Source organism: Atractosteus spatula, chromosome 14 (genome assembly GCF_055471065.1).
Source record: "Atractosteus spatula isolate fAtrSpa1 chromosome 14, fAtrSpa1.hap1, whole genome shotgun sequence".
Lineage (NCBI taxonomy): Eukaryota > Metazoa > Chordata > Actinopteri > Semionotiformes > Lepisosteidae > Atractosteus > Atractosteus spatula.
This window is the reverse complement of record NC_142719.1, coordinates 4516821-4531623: the sequence shown is the minus strand read 5'-3', so window position 1 is coordinate 4531623 and position 14803 is coordinate 4516821. Positions and strand designations below refer to the sequence as shown.

Here is a 14803-nt window from a genome sequence, read left to right as displayed (position 1 = left end):
TCACAATATGACCCAACAGGAGGAGATGAGGAGGGGGGTCTTTGTACAGGAAATTGAACGCAGTGGGGCCCTGGGAGAGTAGTCGTCTTGCACTGCAAAGCAGTATTTTTTTTTAAAAGCGATTTGCTGAAATTTTGCACAGCAGACTGCAGTCTGACTTTTAAGAGCTGTAACTGCAGCAGAATTCAACCACAAAGCTGTCCTCTTTGTAGTCCTTGGCAAAATCGAGAAGACCTACAAATATGAAATAAAATAAAGTAAAACTTGCTAAATAATAAAACTCTGGCTACTAAACCCGAATAAAATTTCGAAAAGCATAAAATGAGAGATGTTTCTATTTCCTATATAATCCAGGCAAATTTAAATGCCTGTAAATTAATTCAGTAGTTTAATTTGTCAGTTGCAAGGCAAGAGAGTACATTATTTCAACCAGCACATTATCATATAATCACATATAAACATATGAAGTGTCCAATTAGTATCGGACACTTTGTACAGAATGTTTTTTTTTTCTGAAGTGTCACAGAATACTGTGAAGTTTTATATTGTTTTAACCCTTCACTGCAATGAGGCTTCATTTCAGACAAGAGACCCAGATCAACCAAAATGAAATAAATATAACTGTCACTGAAAAAACAAACCATCAACAAAACCTCAGTTCAGTGTTCTTCTTCTCATGAGAACTGCTAGGTCTTAACCATTCATTACTTGTGAATGAATTTGGACAAAATCTGTTGTATCATGTGAATGTATTATATCTGTTCTTTTCTTCATGGGGAGAAATGTAATTTAGAAACATGCTGCAATCCGCAGAGTCAGTAAGAGAAATACTCCCCTTCCCAAAGAGTGCTGTCAGCAATCTGAAACCAGATAAGCATCGAAGAAGAGCAACCTGTATCTGAAAAAAAAATCAAAAAGTGACCGATAAAAAAACAATATAACTGATTGGCATGGAAAAAGTCAATGAACATTTAATAGTCAAAAATATCACACCTACAAATACCTGTTGGGGAAAAAAGCTATTTTGAACTAAAATTTTCATCCTGCCATGGCTCAAAAAATAATTTTCTATGTAGTTTTTCTAAACTCCAGTTCTCGTACTGCTAGGTAATTGTTTCATTTTTGATGCTTCTCTCTTCCTGCTGTTAGTTTCTCTCAAAGTGCCTCTCCAAAAAGTGAACGTGTAGCACACTTTACTTGCAATATGTATAATAACTCAGTTCACCACAGAGAAACATGACCCATACTGGAGAGAGTGGATTTTAATCATATCTGGAAACCTGTATTACCAGAGTAAATATCCATGCCAGCTGAGTTGTGCACCTTAGTTAGCAGCCTGAGATTGGATGCTCTTAAAATTCCACTGTTTTGGGCTTGGAGTGAACCAAATTAGCTAAATGTATTAAATGTTTTCCTGTCATTTTTTTACCTTTATTTTCGTGTGATTCACATTAACTGAAAATAAGCTTCATAACTAAATATGTGTTAACGATATGAGTTGTAGTGTATTAAATTCACTGCAAGGGTAGAAAAGTGGTTAGCATTGCTGCCTCACAGAATCTGGGTCTTGGATGTAATTCCTGGGGTACCATCTGTGGGGAGTTTATATGTTCTCATTGAGTTTTGTGTGGGTTTCCTGCAAATGGTCCGGTATCCTGCCTCAGTCCACAGACATACTGGTAGGCTAATTGGCTTCTGGGAAAATTTGTCATGATGCATGTCTGAGTCTGTGGGTGTTCTGTGATGGACCAGCATCCAGGGTGTATCCTGCCTTGTGCCCATTGCTTGCTGGGATAGACTCCAGCTTCCCTGCATCCCTAAATTGGATGAAGTGGTTAGAAAATGGATGGATGGAAATTCACCTCTACAAAACCTGGGTGGTACTGTCAGCATAGTTTTTTAAAAAAGGATGAATTGCAGAATTGGTTCACATTGAAAACCTCTTCAGAAAAGCACACAGTACCCCAGACTTGCAGGTATTTCAGTGACAGGAGAGAGAGAGAGTCCTGATTTGACAATGTTACTCTTGTCTAAAGCTTAAGCATCTCAATGCTTGGCTTTTTGGCTAAGATCATGTGTAGTGTGTGTGTAGTGTCTTTTCCAATAGCCAGATCAGCAAAGAGACTTTGTTCTTTTGTGTTTTAAAAATTAATATTTCCAGATTTTAAAATCTGAGCAAAGATGAATTGTATCGGGGAACAGAAAAGAGTCAGAACGGAAGAAGAATAAGCTTGTTCCCAACCTGTCTTAACGTCCTGTCTGTGGTTATCCTGGATTATGTCACAGTGTTGCTTAGCTACTGTCTTTGCAAGCCTTAACTGCCAGCAGGAAGGAACTGTAATCGATGAGGCCAGTGGATTGTCCACTCACAGCAAATACAGGACCAGCACTCTCCTGCCCAGGAGGCTCACAACTCTTTTGACACCCAGCCATTTGCTGATTAGTCCCCGAAGGGCTTTTGGTATCACGTTGTTCTGAAAGGGATACACAGCCTTTTAATTATTCAGCTTTACTGTTTGTTTTTCAGTTCCAGGATAATATTTTGTTTCCAAAGTACAGTACTTCATCTCAGTAATTGAAAGCACTCTGGAATTAATAGGCTAATGAAGCACTTAGTTGTATAATCAGCCTTCCAATACTTAACTTTACTTGGACCACTTTCCCTGGTTCTGTTCTTTTTTAGACATACAGTAGATCATTCTTATCTGAGCGTTAGTTGACATTTATAGTCTAAAAAGTGTTTGGTAATGGGCAATGCATAGCATTTTGATCTATCATTACATATTAAGTATTGACAGTGGAGCGATCCTGTCTTTCCTACAGCGAAGATAATTGGTTTTTAATTTACCTTCTGGCGTGTGACGTGCTTTGGAGAAAGGCCGTTGCCATTAAAACCACAATCATTTCAGGTATGTATTATTGTGGAAGAGCCAGTGCCAGCAATGTGCATCTCCTTCATCTGTTTGTGTTGGATCCATGAGAAAAAAGAATTAATGTTTAATTAAACTTTTTTTTGATAAGGGTTCGATGATTGTGAATCAGTAATTAGGTGGCATCATTTTCCTGTGCAATCAACCTTTAATTTGAATGTTAGAAAAACCATCCATGACACCTAATATTTTAAAACATTCCATCCATTTTCTAACCCCTTAATCCACTTCACAGGTGGGACACACCCTCGGGAGGACGTCCATCGCAGGGCCTAAACAGACACTTATCATGCTCACACTCATACCAGGGCCAATTATCCCGGAAGCCAATTAACCTACAGTAGGAGTATGTAATTAACCTACTAGTATGCCTTTGGCCTTTGGCAGAAAACTGGAGCGCCTGGTGGAAACCCACACAAACCCAGGGATAGCATGCAGACTCCACACAGACAGCAGGTCTGGAATTTATCCCAAGGCCCCAGTGCTGTGAGGCAACAGTGTGGGGTTACTTGCAATATACTGTAGCATACATTCCTGTCAATTTCTATTCTTCTTTTATGATTAAAATTTATGTTTGTTATGCACTACAGGATCCACAGACACTAGGCACAACTGCAGGTCAGACTTCACATGTAAAATAATTAGTAAATTATTTTTGTAGTTTCTTTTTGGTAGAATGGTGTTCTCCCTGGGTGGGACACTGGTCCAGTGCAGGGATCACCCCCCAGTGATGCTGATCCCTACTTATACAGCTGGCTGGACTGGAGCCACTGGGGTGCAATGCCTCACTCGAGACACTACAGCACAGCGGTGTCTGCAGCGGGTACTCAATCCCACAACCCATTAGTTCAGAGTCCAGTGTCTCACCCACTGCACCCATGCTGCCCCCTGCTGAGCAAAGCACTTCACTCGGATTGCCCCAGTATATGGTCTGCTGTGTCAACAGATCGCCAGGTTATCATTGTAACAGAGAATTGGTGTTCTGCTCACCTACCTGTTAAAACAAAGGAATAGGAATATATTTGATTGTTCTCATTTTAGGACGCTCCCAACCGAGAACAGTAAAGTATAGTAACAGAATACAACACCATTACAAATGACCTGGATTACTGTTTGGAACCCCTTTGGATTTTTGCTTTCCTCCTCAAAGCCTGAATAAACATCTCTTCATTCCTCGACAGTTTGTTTTCCTGCCTGCCTTCAGGATTGGAATTGGTATGCCCTGGCCAAAGCATGGAAAAGCGAAGCAAAATCACAGTGCAATAATGGTGTAGGAATGGACAGATACCCATTCCCTTCCATGATAGTGGCATGGGGACATGTACGCGAGACTCCATCACCACTCCTTGCCTTGTTGTTGTTTATGGTCCTGGAGTCCAGTAGGTGGCTTGATTGCTGGCAGGAGGAACACAGATTACATCATTCTGGCACCGAGCGTCTCCCTCAGCCTACCCTGTAAGCAGATAGAGGTCATATTTGATTACCCACAGTGCCATTCTGCTCTGTGTATTGTTGGCGATTACAGTAATTGGCTCCCCTGCTACCAAAGGTTTAAATGTGCTGCCTTTTTATGTTTGCTGTATAGCTATGATACAGCGGAAAATGTATGATGCCAAAACCTGTACTTTTCAGCTCCGAAAATGCATGAACGAACTGTTTAATTGCAGGGGAGATTAGTTTGTTGTAAACTGAAACCAGTCATTGTGTGAAAATAAGTGTCAAGATTTGCACAGTATCATTAAATAATTTCAGTCCTCTCCAGTGGTCCTTATAATTTAAGGATATTTTCCGACAAAAACATATTATTAGTAATGTTCAATGCAGAAAGTGCTCCTCATCCACACATTCCTGAGCACAAAAGATTTGTTTATTTGTTTAGAGGTTTATGCAAAAATAATTATCCTGTTGACCTTCTTAACAGGATCAGACACTTGGAAGTTTTGTTACACTAGGTATTTTTTTTGTACAACTGCTTTGCTTTCAGTGGTATTAGGATACCCTTCAAGCTAAAATCAGACTTGTTTATTTTCCTGACATCCTCCTACTTTCATGCCCTTTCCTCTCTTTTAATTAAGCAGAATCTTTTTGATTGTTGTTTTTTCGTTTCGAATCATTGTTCGCTTTTGTTCCGTTTTGTTTCAGGAAAGGTTTGAGGCCCTGTTCCGGATATACGACGAGCAGGCATCGTTCCAGATGTTCAAGAGCTTCAGGAGAGTGCGGATCAACTTCACCTCCCCTGAGGCAGCAGCCAGAGCCCGGATAGAGCTCCATGAGTCCGAGTTCAATGGAAAGAAACTCAAACTGTACTTTGCACAGGTACGATGCCGCGTGCAGACAGCATTGGTCTCTGCCTTGGTAGAAGTTTGCAATTTATAATAAATTAGGGAAAATTAATAACTTTGAAGCATGTGATGACCTACATGTTACCAGCTTTGAGTCTCATCTCAACAAATCCCAGACCTCCTCAGCCCTCCCAAGGAACACCAGTGAACCGCTACAAGTTTCCACTGGAAACCTGGACCCTAAAATGATGACGGGGGACATTGTGTGGTACGAGGTACTATCCTCTAGATGAGTTCACTGAAACCTTGTAGCTGGTGTCCTGGCTTAATTCCTCTCTGGGCCAGTGTAACCTGTTTTATGTTCGCTCTTAATTGGCAAATCTGCTGTGCATAAGCCAGGAGGGGGCTGAATGTCAGTAGTGGATGAATTGGTTCCCCACTGGTCTGTAGAGAGCTTTGGGGTTCCTTTTGGATGAACACCTAAGAGAAAATGCAAGTAACTGTCCATGTGTGACCTGCTAGTCCGCTTTTGAATGAAAGTTTTCCATGTGATATCAACATTGCCGCTTTTCCCAATGAGGTTCCAGTCCTAATTCACACAGATTTCATTGTAGTCTTCTCATCTGTGATCTGAGCCTTTCGGTGTGGTTTTGGTTTTTGGATGAGGGTCCAGTTGATGGAGGGATGGAGGGGAGTGTGGGGTGTCCTAAAAATCAAAGCAGATCACGTTTCCAAAAAAGCCACGTCTTTTCACAGAGTGCGCAATACGCAGACAGAATGGGGATGGGATGCAGATCACTCTCATTTTCGGGGGATGAGCTAGGTTAGATGGACACAAACATAGTACAGCAGAGCAAAGGATTCTGAGCATCTCTCTCGCCCGTGTCCGTGTGTGTGTGTGTATAGGTGCAGAACTCTGGCGAGGAGACAGACAAGTCCTATCTGGCCCCCCCACAGCCGGTTAAGCAGTTCCTCATCTCCCCCCCGGCCTCCCCCCCAGTTGGCTGGAGTCAAAGCGAGGACGCCACACCGGTCATCAACTACGATCTGCTGTGTGCTGTTGCCAAGCTGGGCCCAGGTACAGTACGTGCCTTCGCAGGGCTGACAGAGGGGCGCCACTGTCACCCCAAGAATTTCCATAGCTTTCCCATGGCTACATCACACCCCTACTGTCCTTTTCCTTGGGTTCCCGTAGCTTTTATTCCTCTTCCATGTTCTCCTGTGTCTCTTTAAACTCATCCAGGCTTTTAATCGGAGACACGACAGTCCCCTTTTGTAAGATTTCTGTAGAAGCACTCATCATCAAGGTTGATTTTTATAGCTGCAGGAAGCTATATCTGTTCATGCAGTTTCAGTGCTACTAAAACGTAGTTTTGCTACTGTTAATTACCATCATGTAGATCAACCATCATGTAGAGTCATAACTAATTATCACGAATAAACATTTTAAAATAACCAAGCACTGAAGTTAATTACTATAATATCTCTTCTGTTTGTGAAATGAAATAACTTTGCTGGCTGTCAGTTTTCCACTGTTGTCTGCAGATCTACAGCTGCATGATTTAAGTAACAGCCTGTATGAGTAACAAGCTTGTTTAGTGTATTTGCTTATTTTTTTAGGTAGAGTTTACTATCCTTTTTGTTCATCCTAGCAAGTGGTGGTTCTTGATTAGGAAGAACTAAAGGCGCAACTGTATATGTTCAGGAAACACTGTACTGTCCCCATGAATTTTCTATACTGTAAGTCGGAGTGGAGTGGTGTGAAGCACAACTGTTCTAATGTGGTGCAGGGAGGCATGGACTCGAGCCTGCTGGCTGGCGACAGCAGCTCAAGTAACCTTTCAAAAATACCACACATCAAAGGGGCTAATTGAAACCTGCTTCCCCTCAGTGTTGCGCAACACAAAACTCTACTGATCTCATTAGAGGAAGGTAGGGCTTCGGCCTGTATTTATTTTAAGACTGCTACTCATATTAGATGATCAGATTAACTTAAATGTAACAAAGGCAGAGAAACAGTGGAGAGGGGGAAGGGGTGGGACATTTAAATTAATTGATCTCTTACTGCTTGTTCTCCCCTTTTTTAAAGGAAGCAAGTCAACTTAAATATAAAAGGCACTGGGAATATAAATTAAGTTTCTCTTTCTAGTATTAGTCCTATTATGAAACCATAGGGATAGCGAGATGTGTAATGTGAGTAGTGTGTGTTTTTGGCAAGAAAAGCAGGGTGCTTGGACAGAGACCCCTTCAGCATTCTGCATTCAGACACTCAGACACCTGTGATGTGGCTCCTGCTTAATTGAAGACAATGGAGATGTTACCAGTGTGTGGAAATAACCCTTGTGTACAAATATCTTTTCACTTGAAAACAGTGAAGCTGTAAGCAAAAATCAGAAGTTGAAGAACAGGCTTTGCATGCAAAACATTAATTGCAGTTGATGCCTCAATGATTTAAAACACTTACTTGGTACGAGACATGAACTACGAACTGAGCTGAATATCTCCCCTTGTTTGTAACCTTTCTTATGTTCTTACGGTCTCAGTATTTCCTGGGTGATTTATCATGTTTTTTTCATTCATTCCTTTCAACTGGTGACGCACCACACAACACCACCACCACCTCCCTCCCCACACACTTGCTCGTAAAGTCTGCATCTTAAATTGCTTTTACACATCTGACAAGGCCTTTCAGTGCCTGCACAATTATTGTAAAAGCAGCAATAAAAGAAGGAAGAAAGAGATCTTTATTACAAGCACATAGGAGCCGCAAATTATTGTAAAGTCTGGAAAAATAAAATCTGTACCGCATTTCACTGAAGATGATTCCAGGGCTTGTCAGGTTTTGAAAAATTGCAGTAGTTTTAGTTTTACTTCTACAAATACCACCAACATACCTTTCAAGTGTCTTTGTTTATAATTAGGCTCCTCAGTGTCTAAAAATGTTTTGTATATTATTGTTCAAAAGAGTGCGAAGAGTATATTCTGCATTAGCTGGGTGTGAAAAACATCTGAAAAACGATTTTGAATCTCATTGCAGTAGTTTTTGAGTGGCACACTTGTGCCCTCTGGTGTGTGTTGTAGAAAGCAGCATTTCTCCGAAAGGTCACGGAGAGGAAGTCTTGTTTACAAAAACCTCTCATCACGTTTCCTCGGCTCATCTCGTCTCCTTGGCAACCTCGATACGATCTTTTTTTAATATATTACAAACTCCGAGGATTATAAGGTGCAGGGAGGCTGTATCTCAAGATAAATTCTTGTCTGAGAATCGTTCTTCTAAAATAGCACCAGACAGATTTAGTAATTCCCCTCTTGAAAGCGACTTTTTTTCTCAGGTTTGGAGAAAGGCAGCGTCACAAAAAGCAAATGGCACAAGCCAGTCATGAACATTATTGAATTGAACGTCTTAACATTTAGATCACGCAGTTTATCAGACATTCTGTTTACTATTAAAAACACAATACTTATTTCTGGTCTGGATTGATAGACCCTTTATTGCTAAATGTCCTTGAACAAGCAAGATTCAGTGTAATCAGTCATTGCATTAGTCTCAGTAATATCGCATCTGACAGCACCAGTCACCAGGAAGTGTGAGTGAAGTGTTACTTCAGAATAATGGCCATCTGTGGTCGTGTGACATTTTTGTAAGTCTGGTCCTGCTGCTCAATTCAAGATTAGGGTCCCAGTGTAGTATTTTTGTGCCTGGGATGCACTGTAAAGCATCTTAACCTCTTCATGGGTTTCTAGCTTTGCTGCCTTGCAGTGCTGGGGCCCTGAGTTCAGTTCCTGGGGTGCTGTCTAACTGGGGTTTATCCGGTATGTTCACCCCATGTTCGTGTGTCTTTCCTGCGGGCAGTATGAGTGTGTGTCTGTGTCTGTGTGTCTGCACACCCTGTGATGGGCTGGCTCTGTTGCTCGCTGGGATAGACTCTGGCTCTCCGTGACCCTGAAGTGGAAGAAGCGATTAGAAAATGGATGGATGAGATAGACCAAGACAGAAGGTAGTAGATTCAGAAAAAAATAGATATAGAGAGGTTCACAAAACTCTGTTAGCGGATGGTGCAGTTCCCGTTGTCCTCTGCATCACAGTTCCGTTCCTTGCGTGAGGCGTGAATCCGTCCTGCTAGTGATTTATTTTCTCTTCCGGGGTTTTTTTTAACCTGCGCTCTTTCTCCAGGAGAGAAGTACGAGCTCCACGCTGGCACCGAGTCCACCCCCAGCGTGGTGGTGCACGTCTGTGAGAGCGAGACCGAGGAAGAGGAGGAGGCCAAGCCCAAGCAAAAGATAATCCAGACGAGACGCCCAGAGGCTCCTCCCAAGCTGTTCAACTAAAAGCTGTGAAGCTCGTCCTTCGTTTCAGTTTCAATAACGTTTAGCAAAGGAGCACGCAGAGGTGGCAGGTCTGTACTGGTGCTTCACGCACACTTTGTATAGAGAGAGACCTGCTCGCTGACACGAAGCAGGTGAATCTTGAGAAAGACAAAACTCATGTGTTCATTTCAAGCACTGTGGCTTCTCGCTGGCTTTTCTTCAGTTAGTTTTTTTTTCATTCTTATTATTCTTATTCATGAACCAGTATGAGAATTGCGATAACCATAATCAGGTGCAGATCCAGAGACTTTGTTTCACCAGGGTCTGCTGCTTGCGTCCATATCTGCTGACCTGTCGCCCTGCAGACCTTCGGACAGAAATAGGATGCACTTTACGTTACACGTAAACCGGACAAGAAGCTCAGAAGAAAGTTGACTGCATAGCAACGGCTTGTCCTGTTTGGAGGATCAAGCGTTGTGAGGGTTGTTTTTTTCAAAGGAGAGTTGTTTACTGAAATATGTGTTCTCCCCCTGCACTTGATACCGTAAGCTGTTTGCACACATGCATGCTGATGTAGTGGTCGCTGTTTATTTTTTTTACTTGTCCTAGAAACCAAAACAAACATATCTAGAAGTTGTGATGTTTTTTTTGTATCAGACAAAGCTAGATTTCATGCAACATCAAAAGTGGGGTCCCATCTTTATAGCAGCTGTTCCAGCTCGTGATGGTGATGGACAGCTTTAGGAAGCCTTGAATCCGGCTTTGGTTTGTGTTAACCCTGAGCAAGGCGAAAAACATTGACTTGTAAAAGCAAAATAACGCATCATTCAGAGGGAACTAGACAATAAAAACAGGAAGATCATAGGTCTTAGGACAGATTATAGCAAATCTGTTTTGTTCACAATGTCCCAAAACAAAAGAAAGCTCAAGGGAAAAAAGGATCATTGAGCTTCTAATCATTGTCAGATAAGAATACTTAATAAATGTGTTTAGGACAACTGTTGTTTTGTGCTATTGGTCAGTTAAAGCCATTACATTTTCATTGCGTTTTAGACTTGCATCATATACACTGCATGGCTGCTAGCGTTTTTCAAAATGCCACAACAGGGCCATTATTGTGAAAGGAAACCCATGGTAACTGAATGCCTTCTAATTGTAAGTATTTTGAGCTGTCAGAGAGCTTTGAAGAGAACATCTGGATCTTTGGCTGTATAGTGTTGCATAGCTAATAAATCTTCTCACTCTGCATTTATTATACACTAGAAGTCTCGTTTGCATCCAGAAGCATTTTGTTTTTGCAGCATTTAGGAAATATTTAATTACTGTTGTGTTGTATGGTAACATTGCCAAAAATTAAGACAAAAACATAAAACTGGCTGTGGTGTTCCCTGCCTTGAGCCTGTTGCTTGCCGACAAATCAAACTGCTGAATTAGACCTTTTCCTTTATACTATTTAAGGTCAACGATGTCTGTTTAAAAACTGATTTGGACCAATAAAAACGTGATTATCTTCTGAATTGCTTATTTAAAGTGCAATGCAAAATGTTAAAAATGTTGCATTTGAAACTTAGCTTCTTGGCAGAGGTAATCAGTCTAAGACTAGTATCAGTAGGAGAAAATTTTCAACAGATTTAGAAAATACCAACCTTTAACTTTTTGCAACATGCATATTGTGGTTTATTCCTAATAAAGTCTGCCGTGTTGATTTGCATATTATCAATTGTAATTGCTTACTTGTTCTAAGCATCATGAAAAAATAAGAAAGGTGTTAAAATAATAATTTAAAGTGTAACTTGCTATCTCATTTTAACCCTTTTGCCCTTTTATTATTGTTAGACTGTATGCTTAAGAAGAAGTATTTTCATTGCATTGCACTAGAAGAAGCCTTTTTGTTCCTTACTACAAACTTCAGTGTGAGGTGAACTTTACATGTGATACCTGGTAACTTAAAACAGAGAACTTTAGCCCCTGTAGACTAGGCTGGGCTGGACATCAGATTTGTTTCAAAGTCAGCAGGAAGAAAAGAGTTTATAGTCCAGCATTTAAATATGAAGTGATGTCACAGTAAAAACACACACAGACTTTATTTGTGCAGTATTTGCCCAACAACATTTGTACTTTAAAATGTAATACCACAGTATTCTCACATACTAAACCTCCAGTAAGTGGAATATATTGTGGAGAAGTGCTCCTTCATCAGTTCCAAAATAAACTGGTGGAGGTCAAAACTGGTGAGCAGAACGGGAAAGCTGCTTTAACTGGGTATTATTACTGTTGTCATTGTAATGATTATTATGTGATTAGTCTGCATTTGTAGCACTTTATTCCCTTTGGCATTGATCATCTTTTGTTTTTCATAAGATGACGCATCCTCGTGGAGGAGTATCATTATGTTGTATTTAATTAAAATGGTCTTTTTCATAATCACCTTATAGCCTTTGCTTTCACAGGCCTAGAAGTGTAGGTGTTAAAGTTTAAATTTCATATACTGTACCAACTGTTAAAAAACTTTCAGGTATAGTATCGATAGTTAAACAGGCTCATGTGCTCTAAGTGTAGCTCTAGAGAGAAAGGATATATTAACGACAGGGGGGTATTTTAAAAATGCCTTCAGAATCTTATGACTTTGTGTGTATTTGCACATAAATATGCTATCTGACTCGAGCTTAACTTCTATGTCTATGGTTTAAAACCAGTGTATCTTGTTCAATTGTAAGATGTCAACAGGATATGTACTCAGCAAACGCATTGTCAGATGATGGTGTTCGTTTAGCATTTTACTATCGGGATCTTTTGAAACTGGGTGCGTTTTCTGTCTCAAAAACTGTTTTAAAAATGTGTACAGAGCATTACGTTATGGTGGCCAATGAACTAAGCTTTTGCTTTTCTAAGGTTTTAGTTAAGGATTTAAATCAATTGAAAGGAATAGTCATTTAAAAAAGAGGGACTTGTGTTTGTCTTGAATCATCACTCAGCAATCACAAGGTGTTTGTTGAAAATGGATTCAGTTTTCACTTTCCTTGGAAGTCTATAAATGGTCAATAACATCACTGTTGTACTGTTTGGTTGAAATATAAATACTGTGTCTTCTTGTATTGTAGTTGTTCAGAAAAAAAGTAGCAATCAAGCAATAATTTATGGTTATAACTGTATTTAATGTGTTGTATGTAATAATTTTCAGGATTGTTTTATTGACTGTTACTTGCTTATATTTGTGTAGAAATATGAATGTAATTTGTTTCACTTAGGAGTATATAAAGAATTATTCTTAAACCTGCTTTTTAGTCAGTTTATTTTTTCTCTAATAATTCTCATGTTTACCTTTCTGGAGAAGACTGTAATCTTCACACTGCCAGGAAAAATTCAATTAAATGACAGAAATATCATCAGTACAGGAGTATGAAGTTGTGCCTTTGAAGATGATGCTGGCTCCTTTCAGGATACACCTGGCTGAAGTCCTCCAATCAGGATACTCACTTCTTTACACAAAGGGTTGTGGGAGTGTGGAACAGGTTACCTGGCCATGTTCCTGAAGCTCATACCTTGGCTTCCTTCTAGAAACAGATTAGATCCTCAGGTCAGTTAGCTGCTAACAACAAACCATGCTACATGGACTGCATGCTCTTTTTTGTGTAACTGTTGTATGAGTCAGATTGTTGTATGAGTCAGTCAAGCAGGATGCAACTAATTACCACAGGCAGCCAAGGTAAGTGTTTAAAAGAACAGCTATAGGTAATACTCGGCTTTCCATCCTAATTTCAGTCCACGTTCATCAGAATGAATACTGAACATCTGATAGGCAGAAACATTTCCCTGGCTCGTGGTAACCTTTCACACGGGCTTTCAAAGGACTGCCAATCCCTGACTGCGGATTTAAACTCTTAAAACTGATGACGCATGACAATAAGGCTTTAATTATTGCATGATATTGATCTGATGGATTTTCGGCCTGTATTTTCAGTACAGCTTCGTTGATCAGTTATTTGTCCCATTTGTGTATTAATTTCGAACTTGATGCAGATATATGTGTGCATGCATTTTCTATCTTCCATGTGCTAACAATGTGTGAGCTATCTATGTATTTTATAAATATAATAGTGATTGATTTCATACAGTAAAGTCAGCAGATAAGCGTAATTCCAAATGCACTGTCAGACTATGAATCCCCTTTATTCTAAGTAATTTGCTTGATTAGAATCACCTCACATATCGGGTCAACCTTCATAAGCAGTTGGCCTTCTATTACTATTTCTGATTTACAGAAAATGTATTTCACAATAATGGTGATTAGGCTATTACTAAGATGGGCACATGCACTGAAAAATAAGGGGATTGTTATGTGATGAACCCTGTTTCTTGCTTATTGACAAGTTTTATCTCCAATTAAGTGTGATCTGTTGGTTTAAAATGGGTGTCAAACTCAAATCCTGTAGGTTTCTGTTCCCCTGTGATCTCTCAGTTACATAGTGGGTCTAATTGTTTAATTAATTGAATACGTAACTTGGCTCTGGGATGTAAGTAAACGTACTTTTCATGAAGTGGGCGTTTTGAGTCATCAGCCATATAAAACATTAAATCCTGTTTATATGTCTGACTAAGAAAATAATTGGGTTGATTGTTGAATCAACTGTTCAGGTAGGAAGAAAAACTAGCATATACAAGATCATCCAGAATGACACCCCTGATTTAAAAGGTTTTTAAAGGATTGTTGTAGCAATCCCTTGAGTACATGCTGTCCCAAACCAAAAACAAAAACAGGATTGGGAAGTCTGCTGCAAGGATGATGTTGAAAATAACCTGTTTGTAATGCACATTTTGCTGTAGTTTCATCCTCGACAAGAGAAACATTGATCTCCTGGGGCCTGCCTGTGTCAACCATGGGCTGTATTAAGCAACTTCTGTTGGTGGGCTGTATCCCATTAGTACCCCAGATTAGTCCATCAAGGACGCTCTGGGGGAAGAATGATTAACCTTGCTGCCACTGAGATTTATCACTTCCTTTAAATCAATCTCAAGAACTATCCTGTAATTGACCAGGAGGGAGGAGAGAAGCATGTTGAGCACACGGCTACCAGAAAGCTGGGCTCCATCAGGAGCTCGTGAGAGCAGGAGGCTGTGACCTGTGATTGGATTTCACCTGGGCATCCTGGCCTTGTTTCAGTTAATGAAAGCACAGAACCACACTGTGTTCTTTGGTTTTGCCATAATTGCTTTCGGTGGCCCAGAAAGTGTTGGACCAAGATTTCCAGAAGAGACGAGTCACAGCGCCGTACAAGGTGTCAT

General features: G+C 40.3%; 1 protein-coding gene across 2 annotated transcripts in view; it reads left to right on the top strand.

Annotated features, from left to right (window-relative positions):
- rcan3 (regulator of calcineurin 3) overlaps positions 1 to 12797 on the top strand; it is a 39461-nt gene extending 26664 nt beyond the window's left edge. For both annotated transcript variants that reach the window (XM_088931609.1, XM_088931608.1), the window contains 3 exons: positions 5073 to 5246; positions 6119 to 6290; positions 9387 to 12797. In XM_088931609.1, the coding sequence (XP_088787735.1) occupies positions 5073 to 5246; positions 6119 to 6290; positions 9387 to 9541 (501 nt within the window). In that variant the 3' untranslated portion in view covers positions 9542 to 12797. The remainder of the gene's footprint in view (positions 1 to 5072; positions 5247 to 6118; positions 6291 to 9386) is intronic.
- Positions 12798 to 14803: the final 2006 nt, after the last annotated feature.